Source organism: Lissotriton helveticus, chromosome 5_1, assembly GCF_964261635.1.
Source record: "Lissotriton helveticus chromosome 5_1, aLisHel1.1, whole genome shotgun sequence".
NCBI classification, from domain to species: domain Eukaryota; kingdom Metazoa; phylum Chordata; class Amphibia; order Caudata; family Salamandridae; genus Lissotriton; species Lissotriton helveticus.
In genome coordinates this window covers 219,361,007-219,378,085 of record NC_136065.1, presented here as the reverse complement: position 1 = coordinate 219,378,085, position 17,079 = coordinate 219,361,007, and the positions used below count along the sequence as shown (strand labels likewise).

Sequence of the window (17,079 nt, the reverse complement as noted above, 5' to 3'; positions counted from 1 at the left end):
TGAATCCCCTCAACTGTGATGGTGCCACGGTGGAGGAAACTTACTCTGCAGATTGTCCCCTCTTCACATTCTGCAGGGGCACCCCGTCATTTCATGTTACTTCTCTGTTTAGAGTTCCATCCAAAAACCCAAAATGAGGCCTTCTGCCAACTTCACTATCTTTGAACCTATGCCGCTTATCTTGTTTTGGAAAACCCCAAAGCACGAGCTACTCGCACCATATTGGTCTTTGGGCTTAAAAGGAATGAATGGGAACGTTCAACTAGGATAAACATAGTAAAGGCAAAAATAAACATGGAGCATCATAGACCTTAGGGAATAGTTTGTTTTTCAGGCAAAGGAGAAGTTGAGACTAATTTTAAGAAAGGGACCAAGTACAGAAGTAACTTAAAGTTCAACCTTAGTCTAGGCTTCGATCTAGGCCCTGGCAGCAGAAGTCTGTAGCCACCCTCTGACAAGGGTCTTCCATCCAACCAGAATATGGATATTAAAAGACGGGAGCAAAGGTGAGCACAAATTGGTTATCACAAATTCCCCTCTGCCAGCAGATTGACAAACTTTTGGTATTTTGGAATTGGATAGTGATTCTCTGTGGCCAGTTCCCACAAGGCCAGGTGGTGAGGCAGGGAGGCAGCGAAGTGGCGTCTGTGACCTCTGAAATTGTGGCAGCATCCTGTGTCCTCAAAGTATCGCAGAACTTGTCCCTGGTCGATTGTAGATGCGTGGCAGGGTAAGGATTACCAAAGGAGGAGGAAGACACAAGTCCCAGATCTCCTGAGTAAGTCCTAGGATTACCCTTCCCAGGGCTGCCCAAGTAGCACTTTCAAAAATAGAAATCAATCCACCAAAAAGCATTTGCAAAGTGCACACTTTAACCCCTAGTGGTATCTGGGCTCTGTGTCTTCGTCAAAGAGCCAGTTCCTGAGTCACTTTCTGAAGTCTGCCAGCGAGGGGGCTGTCCGGAAATGGAGGGGAAGGCTATTCCAGGTCTTGGCGGTAATGTAGGAGGAGCAGCCACCATCTCAGCTGCGAAGGATGCAGGGGATGTGTGCAAGGACGAGTAAGGAGGAGTGCCCGTGTCTAAAGGGTTGGCGGAAGTTCAGTTGATAGTTTATGTGCTTGGCCTTTAAGATCCTAAAAAAATCTTCACCCCCCATGTTATGTCATCTTATAACACATTACACTCCCAATAGATCCCTCAGATCAGAAGGACAAAACTTGGCCACGATTCCTCGTGTCAGACTCGCCCGCACGGGCGGACGTTCCTTCCAATATATGGCTGCTAAACTATGGAACGCACTACCACTGTGGATTCGAAGCATAAATGACCTTTTATCTTTTAGAAAGGCAATTAAGACCCACTTGTTCTGCTAAGATGACCCTAAAGCTTGTGGTATGCTGCGCTCTCTCCTGTCTGGTCCAGCGCCGGGACGCCCCTTCGCTGGGGCAGCCGTTGCGCTATATAAGCAGCTGTAACATAACATAACATAACATGTAGGCAGGTTCTAGGTCATGGGGGACTTTGTAGGCGTGTGTGAGTATCTTAAACAAGCATCTCTTCCGGATAGGGAGCCAGTGGAGGTCTCATGTGCAGGGAGATGTGAGTTTGTTTAGGTCCAGAATGAGTTTGGCTGCGGCATTCTGTATGGTCTTTAAATAGTTTTAAAAAAATGGAAATCTTTAGCATTCCAATTGTGCGGGGTACATGTGCACTCATGGGAACATCAGCCTGATGATTGCTATGGTCGGTGGGTGAAACTCCTGTGCGTTAAGTGAAATGCTGAAAAGGTGTCTGTATCTCTTCTGCCCTTAACTGAGAATTGGGGCTGATCTGCTGCTTGCTGGGTGGAAAAAATAGGACAAAGGCACATGTGCTTTTAGAAGCACATTGAGAGGCCGGGCAATGCTACCAGCAGTCGTCATTAAGATAATTACATTACCTTATACCTGGCAGTGCACTTCAAAGCAACTTTCTCAGGAGAGAAATCTGTATGCCACACCAGCCTGCTCTGCAGGGACCTCCTGGTGCTCTAGCAGGCAGGCGCCACACACAGGCTCCCTGCTTGGAATAAGCGCTGTGAGGGCCAGTCAGTGTAATTAATTTAATGTGAGTACCATTAGGTTTATTTGTCTGGCCCTCTGACAGACAGGGTGACACAATCATTCCTCATTCTGTGCATTCCTCACTGGGCGGAGCAAGGAATTCTTATTTTGCTGGAGGCCTTTCACCTGCTTCGTTCCTTCGTTTTTTCAGTCTGGGGTGGGCAGATATGGAAAGGGCGGAATTGCCAGAAGTTTTGCAACCACTTACTGCAGATTTAAAAGAGAAAAACACTTTTGCCCATCCCTTATCTAGTGTGGGGTGGGCCAGGTGGTCTTAGATGGCTTCCATCCCACAAACACTCTCCCTCCACTTCTTGGATGCTTGTGATCGAGGGGTATAATCCAGCATGCGTGTGAGGTGGAAGGGTGGCTCTCAGTGGCAGGGTTTAGCTTGTGTGGGGGCTTTGCCTTCGCACGGTCTAAATATTGGGCATAAATGCATACCTCCTCACAATTAGAAGCATAGAGGGAAAACAAAGGACCCAGGTTACCCTCCACTCAAAGTATTCTCAACAACAAAACCTGGTCCTGATTGTCAGAGGTGCTCACTGTAACATCACCTGTCTACTACTGTGTGTAGATATACTTAATCTACCGCCCATGTTACTTTCCTAGAAAGGGTGTACCTCAATTATATATTACTAAAAACTGTTGTGTGTCTGTGTCTGCCTGTGTTGCTACCTCCCAAACACTGCACTTAGTGTCCTGTAAAAAACTGTGTGTGAGGAAGGAAGAAACCTCACGGGAGCAACCACCAGGAAACTTCTGACTGGTACTCGTCAGTTTGTTCCTCTTAACATCATTGGCTCCTTCCAAACGAAAATGATGTGAAAAAGTGTAAGTGATTCTAAGAAACTCAAATGTGATCCTAACTACTTACATCTATGTTCACCCAACCCCCCGGGGTAAGATAACCGCTATTCAGTGCTCTACCCTGCTAAAAATGAGTTAGATACCTCTAGCTAAATGATACTGTTTATTCGTTGCTGGGTACCTACTCCTATTAAAACCTACACTCTCCAGTTGAGCTTCGTTTTAAACTATGAGAAGCCTGGACACTAAGTGCAGTGTTTGGGAGGTAGCAACACAGGCAGACACAGACACACAGCAGTTTTTAGAAATATATAATTGAGGTACACCCTGTCTAGGAAAGTAACATGGGCGGTAGATTAAGTATATCTACACACAGTAGTAGACAGGTGATGTGAGAGCATAAATGCATACCTGCCAACTTGAAGACCAATGTCACAATGTCAACAAGATGGCTGACTGCTAAGGAGCTTCCGGGCTCGGGATCGCAGTTCCGGCATGGATCCCAGCGGAGCCCTTCCATCTAGCCACTGCGTGTTCGGGAGTCGAGGGAGACAATCGCTCGATCTCACATGGCGGACAGTGGGGCCCAGGATAGTGGACCGGGGCAACACGGCGAGAACCGCACTGCAGCAACAGAGAGGAGAAATGCGGGATACCATCTTGGCGGTGAAGCCCACTCGAGCGGGTGGGTTGTGTGCTTTGTGCCTGCCCGATGTGTGGTCCCGGGTCTGCTGATGTGCTCCGCCATGCCCAGTGATCAGTGCAAGGGAGACTGCTGTGCACCATCTGGTGTTTGGGAGACTACTGCTGATCTTTGGCCGTGTGGCTCTGGGTCCACTGCCGATGCCCCGCTGTGCCCAGCCAACTGGTAGCAGGGAGACTACTGCTGCCGATATGGAGGCACCAACTCGGCGCCAAAGGTGAGCTCACGGCTCCCTCTGACTTGGACATCCCAGCGGACCATCCCACTCGGCCACCCCTGCTCCCCCATCTCAACCCCAAGTCCATGTTCTGGGTTCACAAACATGGAAGTGAACTTCCGTGTCCCCATCGACACCCTGCAGGCTCTGGGATTCTTAGTGCTGCTTAGGAGTTTTTTAGGCAACTGGGTCAATGGGCTTGGGGGACATCTGGACGTCACCAGCTCGAGGATCCCTCTCAGCCCTAGATCACCGCCTGAGTGTAACAGCACCCTGAAGGCCTGGCTGAACGTGCATAGCAAGAACCCTAGCTGTGGCAAGAAGACATATTCTGTTAATATGTAATATATATATATATATATATTTGTCCAACTCTAATCACTTCAACTCTTTTTAAAATGTGATCTTGAGTGAATTTCTCTAACTGCTAGTATCTATAGTAGACATATGTACTTACAACCATACTTATGTGAGTTTAGAGCTTATTTGTTTCGTATATTTTATGTTATTCATGTACTCTGAAGTCCTTATGTAATGTAACTGGTTCTATTGTAAAGTGCTCTGACACCTTCGGGTAAAAGCTTTGTGCTATATCAAAATGCTTAAATAAATAAAAAGTGTGAGGAGGGGGTTGGGGCCTTGAAGGGGATGAGGCCTTGTGCCGAGAAGTACCTACGCACCCCACCCCGCCCCCAAACCCCCACTCCCCAAAAATAAAAGCTTGCCGAGACTGGTGCCGACGTCCTGGGGTGTTTTCACACACCTTAATGTACGTTGGCAGTTAGAAACCGCAGAAAACGGGCTGGAAAACCATTATTTACAGTGGTTTTCAATTAGTTTTCCTGCCACAGTGTGATATTGGCTCCTCACTGGGTGATCGTTTGATGGCAGGCGACATCGTGTGTCACACTGTAGCACCGTGTGAGCTGGCAGGTATGTAAATGCCTTATAGGGTGATCAATGCTTCTAAACTTAAGGCAGATGGTATATTAAACCCATGACCAGGGCCACTGGGTCATGTGATTCTGTGGCAGCAGCGATTTTCGCATATGTATGGATTTGCTGCCTTTCCAACAAAATCCATCCTCTACTGCATAATCTGCAGACTTTAACAAAAAAATGTTTATTTTTAGATCAATCAGATCAAAAAGTACCCAAAAAATGGTGAGTCAGGTTCCTGCGCAGAGGAAGTCTTTTCGCAAAGGTTTACTTGTCATCTTTCAGTTGGAATTGCTGTATTTAGGTCTTAATTTGGTACTAATTAAGGTGAACTCTTTTCTCAGACGCGACGCCTCTCATTTTGTAGTAATACTGTCATAAAATTTGGTTCGTTATGCTGCGTAAATTGACTTTTCTTGTCACATAATCTAATGAACCCTGGTGCATAATTTGGTCCTCTTCTGCCACATAATTCTAATGGCCCTGACCATGACCAAGACCCTCAACATAGGCAAAGCAAAATGCAAATGCTCGTTGCCCGTTCACTAGGTATAAATTGCTTTGGTAACGTATTGGCGCCACCTAGTGGGCACTTCGACATATTTCTCTTAACTGTTAGGTGAGAGTGCATGATACGTGTGAGTTTAACTGATTGTTAGGTGAATGACGTTTTGGGTACAATCTGCTGAATGTACATAATTTTTTGTGTTTAAGAAACCTATATGTATTAGAGGTTGATCACCCTCCATATATCCTATTGGTGGGGGACCTAAATAGCAAAGTATCTAATTTTACTTTGGACATGTACAGAAATAAATTTAAGGAAGAGGCATACAATATACCTCAAGCACTCCTGCCTACTAAAATAAAAACTAATAAAAGAGGTAAGATCCTCCTTGAGGTACTCAGTTACCTAGAGGGGCTTATCATAAATGGCAGGATGCCTTCGGATACTCCTGCGAATTACACACATAGATCCGTTAGCAGTGAATCCATTCTGGATTATGCAGTTACGGACTACGACACGTTCTCTTTCATTAAAGATATGGAGATCTCTGACTCCTCCATGAGTGACCATAAACATATTAATATAACTGTCTCATTAATTCCTCCGGAAACTAATTCCTGGTCTCTAAAGAATAGAGGTTTTTCAATAAAGTGCAATTCTTGTAGATGTTATTGGGGATCCATTAATATGGAGGACGTACAAAACATTCTTGCCCTAACGCTATTAGAACTTGATCAATGGCAAGGTGCAGAATTCCTTTATCTTGAAAAATTCCTCAAAAAAATCACTGCCATTGCTAAGAAATCAGGAAATCCAAAAAAGATATATTTCTCTCCTAGTCCATTATTATTACTAAATAAGGAAATAAATAAAATAGTTAGGAAACAATACTCTATTAGAACTAGGGAAAATGAGCATTATTTAGCTGTGTTAAAAAGAAGGAGGGTAAGATTGAGATCTAAGATAAAAAGAGAAAAAGAAGACTCTCTATGGATCAAGCTAAGAGAGGCTTCGACCTACAAAAAATCTAGAGACTTCTGGTCCATAATAAGGAAAGGATGTGGTTCAATAACAACTCCCACTCCTGTGTCTATCTCTGAAGACGTCTGGACCACATTTGTGTCCTCCCTATATGCTTCTAACGGGGAAGGGGGGGATACATGGGACTCAGACCTAAACAGAGACTCTGGAATGGAACTCCCTACGGAGAAATCCATAGCTTCCGTGATAAAGAGCATGCGCTCCTCTGGAGCTATGGGTCCTGACGAACTGCCTATGTCTATAGTTAAGCAGGATGTTATCACCTGGAGTAGGATTCTTCTTCCAGTATTTCTAGCATGTTTTAAATTACGCTCAGTCCCCCACTCTTGGAGGGGAAGTATATTAATCCCTATATTTAAAAAGGGTGAACGGGATAAACCTTCTAATTATCGTCTAATAGCTCTATTGGACTCCATAGGAAAAATCTTCGCAAAACTTCTTTTAAAGTTAATAATGGAATGGGCTGATTCTAATAATATTTTACCGATGGAACAGTCAGGATTTCGAAAAGAGCATGGAACTTTAGATAATCTGACAATATTACAAGTGATAATGGATAAATATGTACGTGTTCGAGGTGGTGGCGTATACGTAGCATTTATAGATTTTTCCACGGCGTTTGACAAGGTAGATCGCCCAACGCTGTGGAAAAAGTTGGCAGCATTGGGGATGCCAGGATATTTACTCGAACTAGTTAAGTCTTTACACTCGAATACATGGTGTAAGATGCTACAAGGTGGAGAGAGGGGTCTTTCACAATCTATCCCCTCTCTGAATGGATTAAAGCAAGGATGCATATTGGCGCCCATATTGTTTTCCTTGTATATGGCTGATCTCCCATCTTCCATTGCGGCTTGTGATGGTTTAGCGCCCTTAATTGGAGGGTCACCCATATCGATTCTAATGTATGCGGACGATATACTTGTATTAGATTTGACCCCGAAGGGCTTATCTAATCGTCTTCATGCATTGAATCAATTCGCCGAAGCCCACTTTATGAAAATCAACAGTTCGAAAAGCAAAATCATGTGCATCTTTGGTAAAAAGAAATGCAGGTCCAGTAGTTATAATTGGACTATTAACGGACAAAAACTTGAGGTGGTTAAAACCTATACCTTCTTAGGTAAATTAATTTCTGCTAACCTGAGTGAGAAGCCTCATATTGAACATAACTCCCGTAAAGCGCTGGCTCATGGGACAGGGCTTTGCGCTTTGTATAATGCTACTGGGAAGCGGCACTTTTCCCTCTTCCTGGAGGTATTTAGAGCGAAAATTCCCGCTACACTTCTATATGGAATGGAACTAGTGGAGTTGAATCAATGGGGCTTTATGCATAAAATAGAAGGAAAGGTACTAAGAAAAATTTCTTCCCTCAACACTGCATGCTCTACATCTGCATGCAGGTTGGAATTCGGACTCCGTAGCTGTTGGGTACAGGGGTTGGTTGCCCTTGTAAGATGGGTAGCCTGTCTAGCTAGAGGTAAACTAGGTACCTTAAGAGAAATCATCAAAAAAGAACTCCTGGGTAACTTTAAAGAGTACTCGCAGTTAGTAAAAAACTTTAGAAAAGCGGTATCTCTGCTTGAATTGGATGAAAGTACATTATTTTTACTTTCACCATCTGAACTTAAGCTCAAATTAAAAAGTGCTTCATGGGAGCTCTGTTATAAATCAGACATACTTGCCCATCCGAGCCAAAAAGAAAGGGAAGCCCTGATAAAAACATATATTCCAAAATTAGCCCAACAATATCTCATTTGGAATATTCCCCACAGTGTCCGTAGATTATGGTACCTGTTAAGACATAATCTCCTTCCACTTAATATACTTTTAGCAAAATGGTATGGGGTATCGCCTCTATGCAATTTCTGTAAAAATTCTGTACAGGATGTCAATCATGTTTTGTTTATTTGTCCTGCATTGCGCCCATTGCGCCTTAAATGGTTAAAACCAATTTGTTTACAATTGGGAATTGTAAATGTAAAAATGTTCTTCCATGCACTTTATTGCCCCCCAAATGAAATGTTTTGTTCCAGAATTTTTAAATTTTTTAAAGGGATTTTAGATATTTATTAATGAAATACAGGGAGATGTTGATGATCGCTTTACTTGTTGATAATTAGTGTTTTCTTATGTTGTATTGTCATTTTAATGTGTTATTTGGAAATATAATTGTACGTATAAATTTTATGTGGCCCTCAATTGAGAGCCAAAACATAATAAATAAACTTTGAACTTTGAACTATATGTAATTGACATTTGGATCCTTTTTTAATCATCGTGTATTAAATTGGTACTCTGGTTAGATGATAATGGAACCGAATGTGCCACACAATTTGTCTTTCCTTCAGGCTTAATTGATACCTCCAATGTCACATAATTTATTCAGCCATACTTCATAATTTGGTCTCTCGTTGCCGGCAATTACAGTGGCCCTGAATGTACAGGCACATAGATGTAAATGCAGTTGCATTGTTTCCTTTTTAAATGGAACTTATGGACTGCTAGTCAGATGTGAATTCTGATTTCGGCAGGAAATGCTTTTACAAAACAATAAATGAACAAATCTATAGAGCGCTTTTGCAGTGTTTTTTGTGCAGCTAAGGTTATCTTTTCCCTTTATTCACAGAACTGCCTTATTCGGGAGACACCAAGGGGGCGCGAGGCCCTTGTGACTGACTTTGGACTGGCCCGAGAAGTGGTTGAAGTGCCGGTGAAGGATGCAGAGCGGAAACTCTCCCTTGTGGGGTCTGCCTTCTGGATGGCACCAGAGATGCTGAGGGGAGAGCCCTATGACCGAAAGGTATTTATTTGCACTCTATTGATCGTAGGGTGGTCACGGTGAGGAAAAGTATTATGGATCAAGTACAATCTAAGCAGAATTTAGACTAGACTAGACCAGACTTTCAAGATACGTGGTAAACATTTTAGATAAACTAATCTTTCACTGAACTCTGTCCTTCAAGCTGGAGCACGTTTTCACCCCCGCCCTGGTTCTATCCAAAACAGAGCCTCTTGAAGGCACTCCGAGGCGCTGCTGCCTCCCCAGAAACTTTCTAATCATAGTAGTCAAGAAGAATTACATTAATCTGGAGGTTCTTGTAGTCAGAGGTAATCTTTTCAGTGGCGCTGGTGAACTTTGAAAGTGGAAAGGCGTAAGTACCAGTCCTAGTCTGACTTCCCTGTTTCTTCCCACTATTTATTTTTATCATATGGTGTGAAAATGAGTTATATGTATTACAGGCTGCTTAGAAGCTGTGTTTATGCAAGGTAAAATTGCCTATCATAGGATATACAAAGCAAAACCCATGCACACCAAAGACAAACCAAAATGTATAGGCTCGGCGAGAAATGCTAATACTCAAATCATCACAGGCCCAGAGAGATTACATGTGGTCAGAGATAAGACAACAGTTGTGGTCAGATCATTGAACCTCTAGCAATATATATGATACATTTCCTCTACAGATATTACGAAATAGCCATGGCAGTGCCCTCTGATACAAATGATTAAAATCAGATTCCCTGATACGCGAATGAATGACTTTTTTTGGTCTAGTGGAAACACTGTGATTATGCCAACACATCTGGTGCCAACCAAAACTTAACAGAGAAGCATTAATGTGCTGATCAGGTAACTCAGTGGGTTGAGCCCCTCCTGCAAACTTTTTAATTCTGGCAAGGAAGGCTTACCATTGTGTTAATCCATACAGTATTTGCCTTATTTTCTGTTGGGAAAATATTTCACAGCAAAGGACAAACTGTTTTGTGGGTGCTGCACAATTCACCACAAGTGCAGGCCGTTAGGACATGGAAAGGACATAGAGGAACCTGTTACACATTAGGCCTGATGGTCCATTGTTTAAAGCGCTATGTCATTTTAACAATGCAATGAAGTTCATTGTGCGAGGTACAGAAAAATGTATTTAACCGTAGAAAATCCCATTGTCTATCATCACTGCCTGATAGACATTAGCAGTTTTAAGTAACTGTGCAGACCTATCTTCCATTGTTGTTCTATGTGGGCTGAATACTCGCGAGCAACCCATATTTATAAAGAAAATATTTTCCTGACGAAGGGGGCCTCAGGGGAGCTGATAAGGTTCCCGAATCCTGATGGGAAATATTAGGGATTGGAGGGGAGATTAGAGAGAAATAAGGTCAGGAAACAAAAACCGAAGGCAAATTAAACCATCATACAAGGGAATGGACACTTGTATCTAGAATAGCCATTGGTTATTTGTTGAAAACCCTCATAGACGCTGAGATGTTATGAGTGCGGTGTATCTTTTATCCGCCCCTTCTCTAGCGTCATGGCATATTCATCGGGTTGACAAACGACGTGCTATATGCCTGCCTCACCCGAGGCAACCTCTGGAAAGAGTAGAAGTGTCCAGAAATAAAAAAAAAAGTGCTGGTCCAGAGGAATAGGGTACAGTGCTACTGAGCCAAAAAATCTAAAAACAGGGTTGCACCCTAAAAAACACAAATTTATTATAAAGAGGATGCACACTGTAGTTTAAAAAGAAAAATAGTGGTATATTTGGTAATCGAGTTACAGGATTACCATATAACTCTATCAATAGGTCGACATGTTTCAGCTCTATTGGGCCCAACGAGTCTGTAGAGCTTTCGTCAGGACAATACAAATGAACAAAACTGAATACTCACACTATTCGTGTAGTGTTCACTAGAAGTATGAAAGTTTCACACTCAGATTCCTGTATGGAGGAAACAAATACAATGGTAGTACATAGTTTAACAGCATATAGCATGCAGGACAAGGGTCTCAATTTGTGGCCCGGTACAAAGAAGAGATAGTAGTAAATCAAACTCCATTTGTACATATGTAAGCACCGCATTGAGGGTACTACACTACATTGGAGCAGTGAAAATGTGGAGCAATGGATCATAACACTGGAGCTGAGGATGAACTCTATTTTAAAAAATAAATATTAGACGTTTTGTAATGGGTAATTTGCAGAATAACAGGTGAAAATTGCTGCCGGTTGCCTATAAGTGCAACTATGGGATAATGCAGTGTGGTCAATCAACTTCAATTACGCGCTTGTAAACCTACTAGTTTAGCGTGTGGTGATTGAAGGTGCATCTCACAAAAGGGCAACGTTAGTTACATATTAACTCTCCGTCGTCGATGAAATCGGTAAGAATCATGTGCATAGAACATTTATGTGTTAATACATGTTATCAGGAGACTTAGTGAGAGGTGTAACCCACTACTGCGTTTTAAAGGTTATAAGCACGGAGGTTTAGAATTTCAGCTAGCGCGCGGTATGTTACTGAACGTTCGCTTTTCAAAGGAAATACCTTGTTTGTCAGGAAATCACTCCGCATCAGACGGGCTAATAGAGTCGCTGTATACAGGGCGTTTGCTAGAATAATAAAAGCAATAAGTCCTGCGTGAAGATATTGCATAGATTAAAGCACACAGCCGTCACTTACTTTGTTTGGTAGAGGCTCGCCTAGCGCCATTCTTACCCTCGTGTTAGTCGCAATTGCTGCTTGTGCTGACTCTGCCCCTGGGAAGGGGGAGGACACTCCCTTGTTCGTTTTTAAAGTTATAGGAAGCAACGAAGGACTTGTGCTATCACCAGATGTTAAAGTGGCAGTGAGACAATATTGGTTGTCGTTCTAAAAACGGCGTGATAACTGGAGAGGGAGGCTGTGTGCTCTCTACTCTATCTGGCCAAAGGTGTATAACATGACTAATTGTCTTAAAGAGTACGAATATTAACGTTAAGCTTGGAGGCAACGTTATAGAAATTCGGGGCCTCTTAATAACATGGTGGAAGTGTCATAACTATATAAGGTCATTTCCAAATAGATTGGATTGTAAATAAGTACAGATAATCCAGTGATCAATCTGGAGGATTGATCTGTTGACCAGAACAAGGGGGAACGTTAGTAGAACTGGTGCCATGGAATATTATCATTCATCCCCAGAAAATGGGTTCCCAATCGATTGACCCATCGTTGTTCCCTTTCGAATAGTGTGCGTTCAGCATCGGTGTGTTTTTCATGAAGTTTTTCCAACACTGTCCATCTGAGATCATCGCACGAATGGCCAGCTGTCACGAAATGTGTGCAGAGTTTGGTTGTACTTTTTTTAAGCCGTATGTTACTCCTATGTTCTCCTATGCGAGTCTTGACTTTTCGACAGGTCATCCCTACATATATTTGTTGACAAGGACATGTTATAAGGTACACCACATGGGTGGAGTTACAATTTGTGTGTTGCCTTTGTGTCCATAACAAGCTGTCAGTCAATTGCAGGGTCTTGGTGGGATTTGTGAATTTGCAGACTCCACAGGTACCACAGGGAAAATGGCCAGTTACTGGGGCCATATTGATGTTTCTTATGGTGGTCGTAGTTGGTCTTTTCCTGGGGCGAGTGTGTACTAACACATCTTTGAGATTTTTTGTCCTCCGGTTGGCAAATCTTGGCTTGGGCCAATCATAAGACCCTGAGGTCACTATTGGCCAATTTTTCCTTATAAGTTTTTGTACCTGATACGTGGCTGGACAAAAGGTGGTCACACATGTGACAAGATCCTTTACTGATTCCTTTTGGTAGCTCTGTAGTAGACATTCCCTTGGTTGATTCTGAGCTCTTTTTTTACATTTAGAGATTGTCTGTGGGGTGTAATTTCTTGCTCATAATTTCTTACTCAAAATTGTAGCCTGTTGTTTATAATCGCTTGCTTTGCTACAATTTCGTTTGTGTCGAAGAAACTGGCTGTAAGGGAGATTGTCTCTGAGAGGTTGAGGATGGAAACTAAAATATGATAGTAGGCTGTTCTTAGCTGTAGGCTTTGTATAAGTCCTAGTTTCTAGTTTCCCATTTTCAGAAAAGATGGTCAGGTCTAAAAAGTCAATACTCTCTTTGTTGGCAATAGAGGTAAACCTGAGCCACCGGTCTCTGCCATTCAGCCATTCCATGAATGTGGTCAAGGAGTTCTTTGTGTCCCAGATTAACAGAATATCGTCAATATAACGTTTCCAGTATAATATACTGGAAACGTATGGATTAAACCAGGCAGAGACCTCTAAGGCAGCTTGATAGATGAGGAGGCAAGCCACACTTGTACTGACCTTTCAGCATTGCCTCATCGAATGACACGTGCCCTGGTAGCATGTGAGCAAAATATACTTCACTTGTATCTGTGCACAATGGCAATATGGGCGATATAGAGGATGTCAAATAAAGGAACTACATATACACTTGGTCAGTTTGTTATGGTATTTCCATAGTTTTATACATGCATAGGTAATACACGTTATTGACACAAAATATATAAGATATTTACATACACAGTTTATCAAGTGCTCTCTCCCTGTCACAATTCCAGAGCTCCCAGCCGGGAACCCTGTGAGTCCTTTTTGTTCACTACCATCACATGGTGCCACTCTCACCTCCTTCCTACCAGCCAGCAGCGCGATCCTACCTCAGGTATTCCCTGATCCCTTAACACAAAGCGTACTTATTGTTTGCGAAAATTCCCACTAGTTGGGCCACCAGCTGACTATCTCCATATATTATACCTCATAGGTGTCCCGATATTTACAAGTCCTGACGAGACCCGATACACAAGAAGGGTCGAAACGTCGTCGACAGTTAAAAAAGAGACAGACCAGGCGCAATATTTGCATATATCTCCAACTATTGCATATTCATTGTAGATACTTTATTTTGTTGGTCTCTTTTTTTGTAATCCACATACCTAAAAGAAACCTTTGCTTATGCTACTTTATTTTTCTCACTTTAGAATTGTAGGTTCTTCAATATATTCACTTGGGACACACTGTCACTTGATAAACTGTGTATGTAAATATCTTATATATTTTGTGTCAATTACGTGTATTACCTATGCATGTATAAAACTATGGAAATAACATAACAAACTGACCAAGTGTATATGTAGTTCCTTTATTTGCCTCCTCTATATCGCCCATATTGCCATTGTGCACAGATACTTATTACAAGTGATCTTTATATTTTGCCCACCGGAGCTGCTGTTGCTTTGTTGATACTTTATACCCAGGCTCCCAGTGAGTAGGGTTCCCTTGTTTCCCCTTCCACTGGTAGCATGTGAGTCGGGAATCTGATGGGCCACACCGAGGGCTGACTGGAGACGACAGAGATCCAAAGGATGAACAGGATGCAAAAGCGGAAGCCTTCTGTAAGCGACGTGAAAATCCCGCCTCCTATTCTCATAAGCTGACAGTATCAAAGGTCAGCAGGTCAGAGGAGGAGGCGGGATCCTAGAAGGATATTCTCAACTACGTCACAGATCCGGGCGAGGTGAGTGCTCGACCGGAGCCCTGGAAAAACTGCTGCTTTAGGCAGCACCTCGTTGCCCTCACCTCTGCCTCACAGGTGCACACTGCACATGCAGGATTTAGTCGATATTGAAGTTGTCCACCTCCCATGCGCAGCATGTGTTTGTACACAGCTGGGCTGTTCTGCTACTTCCAGACCTGCCTCAGAGCAGTCTTTTTAATCTTCTTTTCCTTCCCTCAAGACTGGTGAGGCTCCGCCCCCTACGCCCTCATGCAGGAACCACCCCTGAATCTTTTTATCGTTGATAGCCCCTTGTGTCAAAGTTCTGGATCATAGGGTGTTATAGAGATGCTGATGCTCTATAACCAGTCCAGTGCGATGTAATTCAGGGCCAGATGTATGACCTAGAATTGCATGCGCAAACCGGTTTGTGACCCATTTGCACATGCAATTTCAGTCTGGGCCATTCACAATTCCTAAATAGCGAGTCGCAATTAATTTGCAACGCCCTATTTTGGAATTGCGAGTCGCTATTAGTATGGTGCGTTCCCTTCCTAACAGCGACCCCAAAGCAATGTATGAATGTTTTGGACCGCAATTGCTGTCGCAAGACACTTGCAAATTACCACCTACTTCAAGTAGGTGGTAAAGCATTTGCACATGGGAAGGGGTACCCAGGGGACCCCCTCCCCTTTGCAAAAGCATGCACAATTATTTTCTAAGGGCAGGCAGTGGTCCCACGGACCACTGCCTGCCCTTAAAAAATCAAACGAAAACGTAAAAAATGTTTTTAGATGCATCCCATTTTCCTTTAAGGAAAAACGGGCTGCATTTAAAAAAAAAAAACTGCTTTCTTTCAAAGTAGTCTCAGGCATGGTGGTCTGCTGAGCCCAGCAGGCAACCATCCCTGGGAAGGCCTAAAATTCCCAATGGGCACGCAAATTGCGAGAGGCTCATTAATATTCATGAGCCTCACAATTTGCGACCCCATTGGGAATCGCTAATTTGTCGCTAATTGCTAGGCGCTAAATCCAATGGTCGTACATCTGGCCCTTAATTCCTTATTCCCTTGCACTATCAAAGGCAAGAGTAAGTGGCTGTGGTATTACCAGAAAGTGTGGGAACAACAACTGTACCCCACGTTTTAGGACACTTTAAATTTCAGAACTACCAGAAATGTTACCTCTGACGATTCTCCCTCTAACAATAACTGCATGAAAAGGATCCCTCCCCGACATCAGTTTGGCAGAGTATTGAATATAAGTAATTAGGACCACTCATTAATTGAGTTCTAGATCGAAGAAAAGTTAAAGGGTTTTATTAAAAAAAATTCAAAATCAAGCACTTTGAATACATGCCCTGAAGGCTTCAATGCAGAGTTCTACAGAGTAGTCAAAATAAGTAGTAGCAAATTAGCAGCAAAATCAAATAGAAATCGGACAGTATCTCTAGTAGAAAATCAAAAAATCCCTAAAAAACTAGCTCACACCCAGAATCAAGGTGTTCTTATTCACAAGTTTTCCATAACAAATCAATAAATCAGCAAAATTACAATGGCATGACCATAGTATCAACTCTTTGGCGAATCAGAATTATGAATTCATTACCTTAACACAAAATATGAACCACTTAACAATGAGACTTCACACCAATGAATAGGACCAGGCTCCGCAATGGAACTACAGTGTACGGGACTTGGAAGTTGAAACATCACAGATTTAGGGGAACGCTAATAGAAAGTTATGTTTCACGACAGTCAAAATAAACTAATACATCAGCTTGATTTAGTAAAGCAAAGCTTGTGGGGAGAGACGATGCACAGGTGTACCCATTGGTAGGGGGATGAGCCAGGAGTGAGTGAATGGCAGAGACAGCATACATCTTGTCCAAGATGATGTTTAGTGAGCACACTTCTATACATTATATTAAACTTGTTTCAGCTGTAATAATATTCACTCATCATATGCATACTGGATCCAACATAAAAGCATCATTATGTATTATTATTTATTGCACAAAAATATAAACCTTAAAATATATCACAAGAGCAAAATGACCCTGTGTTCTACTCCTGTGCTCTTAAGGGCACAGATATGGTTTCTGAAAATGTATGTATGTGGTATTTGTATAGCGTGAACTAGATGAAAAAGCAGCGCTGGTCAGGATAAAAAGCAAGTACACAATGAATGGGGGATAGGAGAGGTAGCTGGTTATTGCAAATGTTAATGCATTGTGATGTAGTGTTATTTAAAGAGGTGCATCTTCAACTCTTTCCTGAAATGTAGCAGATTGTGTCTTCAACTCTTTCCTGAACTGGAGCAGGGTTGGGCAGGTCCTGATGGATACTGGGATGTTGTTCTGGATCCTAGGGGATAGAATGGAGACGGGCTGTTGCTTTGTTTTTGGTTTTTCACTTTTTAGTCTACAGTCTGCTGCTGTACTAGTTGCAGGTG

General features: G+C 42.6%; 1 protein-coding gene across 2 annotated transcripts in view; it reads left to right on the top strand.

The window, feature by feature from the left end:
• The window catches only part of LOC144754350 (dual specificity testis-specific protein kinase 1-like), a 358,355-nt gene that overhangs the window by 323,230 nt on the left and 18,046 nt on the right, over positions 1 to 17,079 (top strand). For both annotated transcript variants that reach the window (XM_078642037.1, XM_078642038.1), the window contains exon 6: positions 8,954 to 9,127. In XM_078642037.1, the coding sequence (XP_078498163.1) occupies positions 8,954 to 9,127 (174 nt within the window). The remainder of the gene's footprint in view (positions 1 to 8,953; positions 9,128 to 17,079) is intronic.